Source organism: Copadichromis virginalis, linkage group LG2 (assembly GCF_057382275.1).
Source record: "Copadichromis virginalis isolate Kocher_CV1m ecotype Utaka linkage group LG2, C_Virginalis_male_GT1.1, whole genome shotgun sequence".
NCBI classification, from domain to species: domain Eukaryota; kingdom Metazoa; phylum Chordata; class Actinopteri; order Cichliformes; family Cichlidae; genus Copadichromis; species Copadichromis virginalis.
In genome coordinates this window covers 26,423,930-26,436,180 of record NC_140619.1, presented here as the reverse complement: position 1 = coordinate 26,436,180, position 12,251 = coordinate 26,423,930, and the positions used below count along the sequence as shown (strand labels likewise).

At 43.0% G+C, this 12,251-nt stretch overlaps 1 protein-coding gene across 2 annotated transcripts in view; it reads left to right on the top strand.

The window, feature by feature from the left end:
* Window positions 1–12,251, top strand: part of unc5a (unc-5 netrin receptor A) — a 156,242-nt gene that overhangs the window by 72,594 nt on the left and 71,397 nt on the right. For both annotated transcript variants that reach the window (XM_085476024.1, XM_085476030.1), the window contains exon 2: window positions 7,603–7,818. In XM_085476024.1, the coding sequence (XP_085332150.1) occupies window positions 7,603–7,818 (216 nt within the window). The remainder of the gene's footprint in view (window positions 1–7,602; window positions 7,819–12,251) is intronic.

Sequence of the window (12,251 nt, the reverse complement as noted above, 5' to 3'; positions counted from 1 at the left end):
TAAAGTTGAACAGGTGATGGTTTGTCTTAGCCTCGTTATTGATCATATCTTCCTGTTGTGTTCTAATTTTCTGTCTAATGCCGAGGAGCCTCCGAGCTCCGTCACGGTAATTAGATAGAAGTCACCCTCTATTTGTTTCTAACAGGATCTTTACTGGGAAGGTGGTAAATGATGAGATGAGGAGGAGGAAGAGAAATGAATAGGCGGGTTAAGGTGGTTGGTAAGTGTCACAAGGGTGCGTTTAATATAGTTTGTGTCAAAAAGCCCTTGGAAAAACTTTAAGGAGCTTCTGCAGACATCAGCAAGTGTTTGGTTTGTTGCGTTGCCAACATGTTTTTTTGGACAGACACTAAAGTGATTTTTCTGTGTTTTCTGTGAGGACTGGTGCAAGGGCAGCGGAAAGAGAGCACATTTCCATCTAGTTGTAAAAAGGCATTTGCAGTATGAGCATTGAAACATATGACATTATAGCAGTTAGTGCCATTTTTCCAGCATCCTAGCCAAGCGTATGTATAAATCACTAATAAACAAACAAAAACTTTTGACTGTTAAAGTGAGGGGAGCATTTTTCTACTATTTTTAGGGGGTCTTGTTGCCTTAGAAGGATAGGTTAGAGCAATAGAATATTGCTCGTATCTTTTCATGAAACATTTCTATTCTGATCAGCACAAAAGGATCATGAATTAATGCTATAATGAGACTGAATGCCGATGGAAGAATTATGTTCCATCAACTCAGCAGGGTTTGAAGCTGGGTGCTAATACACTTTATTTAGTTTTGTCCTCCAGTAGTCGATGTCGCCATTCTGTATTTATTTTTTTATTCTTAAGTTTATAGTTTGGGATAATTATGGCACTCTGGCTCACTTTCCTGATTGTTCTGCCCTTGTAAAATTCAGTGTGTGAAACCATTTTAGCTGTAGGCACACCTGGTAATTAAAGGATTCATTTGGTAATCTAAATTGTCTTTTGTCTTTTTCTTCCTCCTCCCTCTCGTTATTTCCTAACTTCCATTTCAAAGATTGAAGGCCTCCTTTACTTCTCCGTCTGCGTTTCCGTTTCTCCCAATACCTGCTCCGAGTCCTATAATCAACTTGCTTCTGGATAACCTCGTTTCCGGCTAAGCGCAAGGGGACGACAAATCCGCAAGCGAGTGCGTGCCTCGCATGGCAAAGACTGCGACTGGCTCTGCTCCTCCTGCCAGCGGTGGATGTCTTTACTTCCTTTGAGGATTGTGTGCAGTTATTAAGTCAAATGTGTTTAAATCTCCGTGGCTCTTTTGAGAAACATCATGCACCGAAGTGCCAAACAGGTGAAGCTTTGAAGAATCGGGAGGCATTTTACATTGCGAGTCTTGCTACAGCAAGGCGTTTTGGATGTTCCTCTAAAATGAGCCAAATCTGTCAAGCGTGTCTCGTGTTTGTGAAGACTTTTACAGGAGAGCAATAAAAACCGTTTTTCCTCACTCAGCTTTTTAGTTTTTGAATTTTCCAAAAATATTCAGTAGTTTCTTTTCATTTTCTTTTTAAAGTACTTGATCTTTGGCCTTTCATTGTTTTCTCAGTTGTATGTTTTGCTTGGTTGAAGTGACCTTTTTACTCCAAACACTGAAAAGCAGTTAGATGCTTCTGAATTATGATTTTTTTTTCCCCTGCCTTTTATGCTGTTTCGTGGGAGCTCAAGTAATTTTTCGACATAAATGCTCCAAGACGAGCACATTTCTACTCACAGTAATGAGGCAACTTGATATTTGCAATGCTCTGCTTTTGAATTACATATTTTCTAGTAAAAACAAAGGCCTTAATATAAGGTAATGAGCAGAAGTTTATTTATTTACTCATTTTCCTACAAAATGGCCAAGTGCTCTCGTGCTTAATTTCCTGTGTACTCGAATTTGTAATCAAAGAGGATCGCATACACACATGAGTAGCACACCCAAGTAAGTGCAGTCGCTAAATAATCTTACTGGGAAGTTACAGCCAGCAATGAAACCACTGATATAAGAAGTGACTGTGTGAGAGGCCGATTCAGCCCAAAGACTGTTTGCATTGTGTGCAGAAACATCTGGAAATGAATGGCCACAAAGCATCAGCTGTGGCACTCGAGCAATGAATATGCATGTTTTCGTCTAATTTGGAGACCCTCAGTCCGCTCCGCCAACGGCACTTGCGACAATAAGAATGTGATTTCGGAATCACCACGGGCCTGTTTAAAATCCCAAACTCTCTCTGCGCACAGATTTCCAGCTCCCAGCTGTGCTGCTCCTTTTTAAGCATCACTTTCAGCCATTTATTCACACACCTTTTGCACAAACTGCACATTTGCAAGGACAAGAAATCCTCGCATCAAGTCGCTCAACTTCCAGCGTGCTCTCACTTACGCTGCGCTCTCAAAATGTCAGCTCTTTTAGCCTGACAGAAAACTTAAAATGGTCTCATAGGTTTCGAGGCAAATGCGCCTTTCATGACTGCGTCGCCTTGAAAGGTGAGCTGAAGCGAGGGGAGGTGGGGGGCTGACGCGGGGTGTCGGTGCTAGACGGCACAGAGTTGCTTCCCTGCCTAGATCCATCGCCGCCACCACCACAACCCCCGCCGAGGTGTTACTTCAAGGAACAATGACAAGGAAAATTGATAAATAGGAATCAACAAAGCGGAATAAGTAAATGTGTAGGCTCCTGTTCAAAGGTGTAAGGCTCATTAATGGTGTTGTTGTGCACTATATTTACACAACAGCTCCACACTTGTTTTTTCTTCCTCCTCCCTTTCCTTCTACTGACAAACTGTTTAATGACAAAACAAGCAAAAGCATTTAATCACATAAACAAAGAGACGCCTGTTTTTTGAGTAATGATGATTTATGTCTCCGGCTTTTGAAGGCACTTCTCAAAGTTGACGATGAGATTGAAGCTTCAGAAGCGCATCTATTATGGAAATGTCCTCTTCAGGAGCACTGTGGGCAGCACGTTATTAGTATCTAGGATGAATATATGCAAGCACATGTGCAAGGGCCCGCATCACCGCTATATGCTTAGCATCCAATTTTGTATTCAATTAAGGGTGGGGGGTTGTAATAACGTCATACGTGGCATGCGTGAGGACAATTTACATATTCATCCTCCTCGAGGCTCATATTCTCCTTCTGTCCTTCATACTCTTATTTATTAATATAGTTTTAAAGCATCTGCATCCTCTTATATCTGATGCTGATGCAAGTTTGGGTTGCAGTAGGTGCCGGTGCTAGTACATGTTTATTTAATGCATGAAAGCAGTTTCTATACTGGTGGATATCTGCTGACAGTAATTGATTGTTTTGCAGACCGACCTTAATGACCAGGGATATTGCATAGTGTGATTTTGCTTTTTAGCATTTCTGTTTTTTTGCATGCATAATTCTGCACCTCTCATTGATTGAAAGACAAAGCTGTTTGTGAGCAGCTTTTTTTGTTTTCGTCTGCTCTTTTGCATTGTTGTGGTCTTTTTTTTTTTTTTTTTTTTTTTGCATACATGCACTTTTTGGGCGTTCATATATGTGTCTCGGCTCCAGGATGGCATGTAAGTGTACAGTATACGGGGAGCACGCATGCTCCTGATACCAAATGTGCCTGTGTTTGTGGTTCGAGTGCTTGTTGAAGCGTGTTTGTCTCATTGAAAAATGTACTCTGAAGTAAATATTTCTCATCTGGGGACAACCATACATCAGTCAGCCGTGCAGCAGATTATATATGATGGTGGAGGAAGCTTTTTTTTTTCCTCCACCCCCCTATCACCGCACTCATCCCTTTGTTTTCCTGCATTTTTCACTCTCGATGTAAATGCCGTCACGGGCATATAGATAGCATTTCTAACTCAACCTGATCAGCGCTTCTCTTCCCAGAACCATTATGTACATACGTTACGTTTAGAGCGATCACTGAATAAAGACACTCACTTGTTTAAGAGAGTCCGGAAACCCACTCATACAAACCCAGGCACTCGGACGGAAAACATCAACCAACAAAGCGGTCGAGACACATTTGATCTTAGCTTTGCTGTTAATAGCCAAACAAGAAATTGCATAATATTATGGATTGTAATTTTAATTGAATTAATTTCAGAGGACATCGTAAGGCACTGATGGTGTCATAAAACACTTGTTATAGCTGCTGTTTATCACACTGATGTAAATTATGCCCAGTGATTGCTCAATGATGCTTTACTTCAGGGACATGATGTTGGGAGAAAAAAAATGTAATTGGCTCCAAAGGGCATATGATGTGTTGGTGCTGTGAGGGAGAAACACAAAAGAGGGTTATTTCCTCTCCAGCTACGTTTTTCTTTTCCCTTTTTTTGTTTTGTTTTGTTTTGTTTTTTTCGCCGGCTGACATCGCCGTACTGTGTCGCTTTCTGCTTTTCATGTAGATGGAAGCAAAATTTAAAAAGCGGAGCACATCTACAGTATGTTGGATTTTGTTTAGAAAAGAGACGTGAGCTTTCTGTGTATACGAGGGGGAAAAGAAGCCTGCTCCTGCAAAGTAAATGACACTAGAGTAGAAATCATTACGAAGTATTGAAGATTGTAACGGTCTTGTGTTACCATCAAAGCTGCAAAATCTAATCCTGTGTGATAATATAAAACAAGCATATATAGTTGCAGTCGTTACAGGAATATAATTGTTGTTATTATCATTTCATTTTTTAGATTTTAACATTTATATATTATAAGTGTTTTTTTCTGACGGCATCATAACAACTTTATCATCTTATCAGCCCCTGACTTGGGAGTTGATGTGGTCAGCAGGACAGATGAGTCATGGGGTCTGTGTGAAGCAAGAAATCTGCCCTGGACATCATGGCTCAGCACACTGACAGCTGGTGCACCCTTGTTGTTGTGTGTGTGCATTTGAGGTTGTGTGTTCTGAATTGTCTCTCAAGAGAAAAGCAGCTGCAGACAAATATCAGGGCAAAACTTGGTGTGTTTCTTTTAAAAAAACGACAAGAATTTTAAAAAAGAAGAAGAAGAAGAAAGAATCCCGGTTTCTTTACAGGAAAATCTGCAGGAGTCCAAACAGTGGCCTGGCCCCAGGAACTCATTCACCATATTGTAGCAATTAAAACAGTGTCATGGCTGTATGATCAACAAGGGAGACGTTTAGCGTCCGCTGTTTGTTGTTTGCGCGCGTACAGAATAATCTGGCAATGGGCTCGGATGCATTTCACAATTAACAGCGGCCCGAGCCAATCACACTCAGCGGAATATAATGCAGGGCTGTACGTCTTGATTTGTGCACTGACCCGCAAGAAGTCAGTTAAGTGGCTGATACTCACTATGTGTGCGAGCGAGCAAGCGCGTGTGCACGTTGACTTTGAAGTATGTTGTGTCGTGACAATAATCTAAGCCAATTTAGTACGCATCAGCCCTCCATTATGGGTTTGACATAAAGCGGTGCGTGACTTGAATTCTCTTCCGTAAAATGACAATTTGCTTCTCAAAAGAAATTACGTGTTTAACCTCATTAACCTAAAGCACATGCACTAAAACGGAAGGCTAACCGCCCTCCCTTGCACCCCTTGTGACACACTCAAAAACACAAATTGGCAACATCATCAAAAGTTGAGAGTTCGCTCTGAATGTGACCCCTTGCAAATGGGAAGTCGGTGGCGAGTTAACATCGGTAGTTCGTCGAGTCAACATCGGTAGTTCGTCGAGTCATTTCACAACTTGTCAGCCTTCTCGGGTGGCTTGGGTTTCACTCTGTTTCAACATCATCTGTCCTCTATGAGATGATTAACCTGGCAGGTGCGAGGTGAGTCTCGCCTACTGTTTTAGTGAGCTGTCGTCCTCAGTCTGCAGGGAGTACAGGGGGGTCAGCCCAACCGGCTAATGGCTGTAGTCACAAAGCTGGAATCAGGCCCACTTGAAGAACTGGCCATCATTAGGAACAACACATTTTCAAACAGCCTGACCTGCCGGGCCCACGCTGTTTATTAGCAAAGTTTTTGGCTCTCCTTTAAAGCAATTATATTCTCCATCCAAGATGAACTGTGGCCTAAACATACACTCGCATGCGCAGTCAGTAATGTCAGGCGCTCGAATAGAAAGCTGTCTTATTTTTTTCCTCTGCAAATGCATGCAATAGGAAAATGTGTTTGGAAAATGAGGAAAACGGGGAAAATGGCAACGTGTCAGCAAGTGATGTATGTCGTTCATTGGACACAGAACATTTAGTTTTCATTAAGAGTTAAACATGTACACGCAACATTAATGGGGTTCAGTGACAGCAGCAGCGCCGCGCCTCACTGTATCTCATCCTGATAAATTAGCAACTCAGCACACAGGGGTACAAGGGAAAGAAAGGGAGAAGAAAGAGAGACAATAATATAATGTGTAGTGGGGGAGGAACTGACAGATAATGTCTTCATCTGAAGATTGGTATTTATGATGCAATGTAATATTATCCCTGACCCGGGCATCAGCAAGCTGTAAGGATGAACAAAGGCCGGACGAGGGAGGACGACAGGAGTGGGGGGGGGGAGAGAGGTCAGCACGAGTGCTGGCGTTTTCATTGTGTGAGATGTGGACTGCCGTCCTCTCCCTCCGCACGGGGAGTGATGGAGAAGGTTGTTAATTCCTGGTTTGTCAGCCATATTGGATTCAGGGCAGTAAATTAATATCGCACTCCTTTTAGAGGGGTTTTATTTTGGGATTTACCGGTCTCCCTTGAGTGTCGGTGATGTAAAGAGGTTATTTCCCTCTTTCTACTCCGTTCTGTGTCCTCTCGCTATCTCTCGCGCAAGGCTAATATGTTTAGAGAGAGCGAGAAAGTGTGTTCATGGAGGAAGGATGTGTGCGCTGCAGGCTCTTTTGTGTCACTCAGCATTTGGATAGCACATTTTTCAGCGAGAAGTCTGCCGTAAATTGTGGCATCATCCGAGCAAGGACAGCTCCCTATCTCCGAGGTGTTTCTCTCCCCCTCCCGCCTCCTTCCTTTACATGTCATTTATATGTCATGTGAGATTTTAAAGGAATAAAAAGACATCTACTGGATATAGGAAGTGATTTTAAGTTAACAGGCTGTTTAGCTGTCAGTCATCAACCTTCCCTGCCTCGTGCCCTGTCGTGTTTAATGTGGGTAGAGTTAGAGTCCCGGATGAAGAACCATATAACACAGTGTGAAGTGGCCTAGTCGTTGAGATGGGGATTTATGGCTGCTGGTCCATCAGTGGTGATGTTAAAGGGCTGTGATTAAGAGCTGGAGTAAAGACATGGACTTTGCTATCCCAGCGACCCAGCCAAGAGTACGCGAGGCTGATCTCCATCACTGCCAACTCTGCTCCACGCAGCTCCGTCTCACTTTTTTTTGCTCTTTGTCCATCTGTCTCTCTCTGTCTTCTTCTGCCTCGCTCGTGTGCATATGTATGAGCTCAAATTCACCAAGGACTCCCAATCCCTGCATTAGATATTTTCTTGCGTTTTCGCTCACCAGTCAAGCAGTCACAACAACGAAGTACGACAAGGTTCAGCTCCTGCTTTCATGACAACTTGAAATACTTAGAAAGCTTTTCTTTTTCACTTTTATTTGACATCTCTCTGAATATCTTTTTCCTCCTCCTCTTTATCCTCCAAGGTTCTGAGCACGCTGCCACAGCGACGCTTCCCGCCGCCTTCTCGGACCTGTTACCTCACTTCCTGGTAGAGCCGGAGGACGAGTACATCGTAAAGAACAAGCCGGTGACTCTGACCTGCCGCTCCACCCCGGCCACGCAGATCTACTTCAAGTGCAACGGCGAGTGGGTTCACCAAGATGACCACTTGATTGAACGGACTGTTGACCCAGCAACAGGTACACCAGACGCAAAATCTGTGAACCACATAGATAACCAATTTTCACTGAATTATGCCTCTATTTGGACTCCTTCTGTGCAGTGTTTCAACCCAGATATGAGCCAGTTTTCTTTTCTTTTTTTTTTCTTTTTTTTGCATTTTGTCTGCTACAGATGTATGACATGTGCAACTTCATAGAATCATTATGTAAAGTGTTTGTGTGCTGAAACCTGGATTTGCAATTTGCCAGTGATTACTGTGCTCCATCGGGCTCTTGGCTCATCCTCCAGCCTATTTAGCCTGCCAGTCTCATAATAAGCACATTGGTTTCAGTCTCAGAAATCTTCTCGATCACCTTGGAGACCTGTTTGTTTTTCTCTCCGTTGTGCTGCAGTCCCCCGCCTCCACCATCAGTGTCATAAACATGTATGACACCGATGTGGTGTGATTCAGCAGCGATCTGCAAAATTCAAACCACTCATTTACAGCCTGACAACTGATTGGGAATGAGAAACGTGGCCGTGACAGGTTTTTCGGGGGTACACGTGCACACATGCACTTGTGGCTGGCTGTACATAGCAAAGCCATGTTTGAAAAGCGGATGAAGTGCAACAACTGAGAGATGCATGAAAAGATAGGCACATCAGTCGGCTTCCTCACACAGACACAAAGGGAATTCAGGAAACTCTGAAGAGAAATTTAATCAGAAATATATTAATTCATATGCAAACACTGCCGCTTTGTTTTAAGATGAAGAGCTCACAGTTTTAACACTTTATCCATCTGGGCTACAGGGTTCGGAATTAACATTCAGCACCTCGGCAAATGTAGGCACAAAAAAAGGCATGCTCATCTAACTTTAACTGTCTAGATATCAATTCAGCCTGAAGCTTCGGTAGGTGAGGACGTCTGATCTAGTCTCCAAAATTTTCCCACAACGAGGCTTTGATTGGTGTACGTGCAGGCTTGTCCCTTCCCGTTCTGCTCTTTTCTTTTTTTCTTAATAAAACAAATCTCCTGTTTTTGTTTTCTAATGAGCATCTTTGAGAAATGTTTGGTGATTTTAAACTTCAAATTCTCCCAGGTACACAGCTTGTTTATAGCTCTTCCTGTCGTGTCTCACAACCTCGCTGTCACTCACACGCCGTCTGTGGATGGCGGGCTGTTTTGGCTTCTTCTGTTTTTTCTTTTTGGCATCAGGGTCTTTAAATAATGGCAACAAAACAAAAAGTATGAAAAGTTGATTGTAGTTCTTTGCTGAAAATGGGAGGGGGAAAACATGAGCACACAAGGGAGCGCTTGTGTGATTTGCATCATTAGGAAGAAATTCTCAGCGAGTCAACAGTGATAAAATTTGATTTCCCTTCTTGTGTTAACAGCTCTGCTCTCACAGTTTGGTACAGTTGTTAATCGGAGTGATACGAATGGAAGTGCTTTTTTTGGTTTGTCAAATAAATGGTCAACATCTACTAGCCACGGGTGAATGCAAACACACTTAGCAAGCCGTGACGTGCAGCGGTTTTACTGCTATTCTGTAAACAAACTTCATAATGTCGCAGCCAATAACTGTCCAATAATCTCCTTTTAAAAACATTATTATTGAAAATCAAAATATCAGAGAAACCTGGCTGCAGATTTCTCTCACGTGTGCACTGGTTTCTTTGCAGCTCCTTACCGGCACACGTGCTCGTGACAAAAGAAAGTAGAAAACGGAAAAGTGTGGCAGCAGTGCAGCTGGCAGAAGAAGAGATAATTAATTAGAATAATTACACGAAAATTGCGACTGAAATTGAAATTAACACGAGCGCTCTAGAAACTTTTAAAGTGGCCTCTAGCTTTTGATCACTTTGAAATTCTGGCTTGTTCAAGCCGTTAACACAAGTGTTACACTCTCTGGTTATCACGTCTTTTGTCGCTATCCTTCCATTCATCCGTCCACCCCACTAAATGCTTTTCGAGTGAGGTTGGCGTGGGGCTGGAGTTGAGCCCAGCTGGACAAACAGCCCTATGCGCTCAGACAATCGGCCAATTACAAATCATCAGTTAATTTAACCTTTTGTAAAGCCACTGGGCCAGCGTCTTTAAACAACATAGTCAAAATAAGTATTCATGTAAGCAATGTTCCTGGTTACCTGTATAACCTTGGGTTTCTCTGTTTAATTTATGGTCTGTCCACACTGCATTTCAGACCGTCTGAAACCCCCGCCTGCCAGCCCTCTCAGACGTCTGATAGTGATATCTCTTTAGCTTATTTTAACTCAGTGTCTGGCTGGATGGGTTGTCAGAAAATGTGTTATCACTGTTTTTACACAATATTTGCTCCTGTTTCTCCCTTCCAATTTATAATGGCTGTTCTCCCCCCCCCGGTCCACTTTTATAAGAGCTAGAAAAACACACTTGATCTCAGATCCGTTTTGAACAGTGCATCTTAAGTTGAGAGTGACCTGTTTATTTAAATAGACACGCTGACTGGATGATGTACAGTCGCTGATATGCAGCGAGCACCGGGTGACGTTGTGGAGGCTGCTCCTTAACTTCGATCTGTGGGATATGAATAGTTTTGTCAATAGCTAAAAAGAACATGACGTGCCCCATAAACTGCTGACTTTATGGGGAACAACATTACTAATGCGATGTTGCTCTGCCAACGTTTAATGATGATGGACCATTTGCCATGTCGTTATGAGCCGTTATAGTTGGCATTTATTTGTCTATGAAACAAATCCGTCGTGCTGGGTGCCACAGACCCCCCGCAGCAAGCGAGGGTCTCGGTCTTTAGAAACCCTGTGAAGTTCCAAGGCTTCCTCGCAGCTCCGAATATCAGTCTGCAGTCCCGCTGCCTTTGATGAGGGATGTTTCATATGTGGAGCTGTGCAGTTATGAAGGACGCGTGGTTGTCCAGAGGTAAGGCTGCTCCAAGGTACCTGCATCGATCTCTCAAACACTTGTGCTGTTTAATGTCAGCCCTGCCCCGAGGAGTTTACTGATGGCTCCGTCTAATCCCACTTCTTGCAAGAAATGTGTAAGGTGCACACATCAAACAGTGGTAAAGCGTGCGTGCATGTGTGTGTGTGTGTGTGTGTATGTAGCACAGGCTTGTCAGGTTGTTCTTACCCTGGATGTCACACTCACACCGGACTCTAAACTCCTACCTGTTGCCAAGCAACCAGGACTTCTGTCACACCAGAAGCTGCCCGATATCAACATCCTGCCTTAAGGTGGGAGGAATGAGGAGTTTGGACTTGTATTGAACTTGAAAAAAATTGATTGACAATTTATACCTGGTGGAGCAGTGGGAAAAATCACCTTGTCAAAATAACACATTTTTCTGCGTGATTGCAGTTTCTCCTGCCCGTGTTTTGCACCCAGTGCTTTTGCTATTAAGAAGGCCAGAGATGTAAATGGTCACATGATCAGCCAAAAGCTGTCAGAAAGCTCCTGAGTTATCGGCCTCGGTTTAAGCTGATTAGCATTCTTGTCAAGGGTCCTCCTTTCTTTTCTTATGCAAATGAAAAGGATGCTCTTAATTGCAACAATAAATTAATAGAAATTGCACACAAACACATCAAAATCAAGAGTCGCTGTCGGAGATGTTGTGCAGATTTATTGCTTATTGTCCTCTATTCAGACGGGATTTTTCTTCCAGTCTTTGATGGATAAGTGGCTGTTCAACAATGAGGCACACATGCAGTTTGAAGTTTTGATTGTGAAAGAAGCAGCAGGCCCGCTGTCGTGGTCTGCACTGTCCGTCGATTTTTCTCCATTCTTTTCTCATGTTTTCGTGCCTCCCTTGTATACTTTGACAGCATGCACAGTGTTGACCACCGATTTGGACTCTTTGATGTATTTATTTTGTTAGCATCAGTGTTGTGTCCTGGTTGCACACGTGTGCACCTGTGTACACGCTCAAAAAGCATGCAGGCTTCTAAGGGTCTCCTCTGCAAACATTTCATATCATTTTATATCATGAGCTGTAATTGAACATTTTAATCAGCTGCCTCTCCTGCGAGTCCTCTTGGACTGCAGCTGGTAGAAGCTGGTTGCTGTGCTGTGCAGGCTCGGTGAGATCTGAGTAGTTTATGTGAAGCAGTTCTTTACCTGCTGGAGATTCTGGTCATAAAGGGAACAGATGCTCAAGCGGCTGAAAATAAGAGTGAGGAGATCGTCCGCTGATGTCAGTTGTTAAAGATGTCATTCTCTCACATCAGCGGAGAAAAAACATATGTGTCGGTGTGAGTTTGTGTGGTCAGCAACTCTTCCTGTTATATTTTGAAGGATTACTGCATTTCTTGCTGCTTTATTGTCCCCTCTAGTTTACCTGTGCTTCATTATTACCGCACATCCATCTCTGAGCCTTCCCTCCACATTTTCCTCCACACCTTTGATTCTCCATTTGGTAATTATTTTTCCTACTTTGGCTTTGCCGGCTTTTTCCTGCCTTTTTTCTTTCAC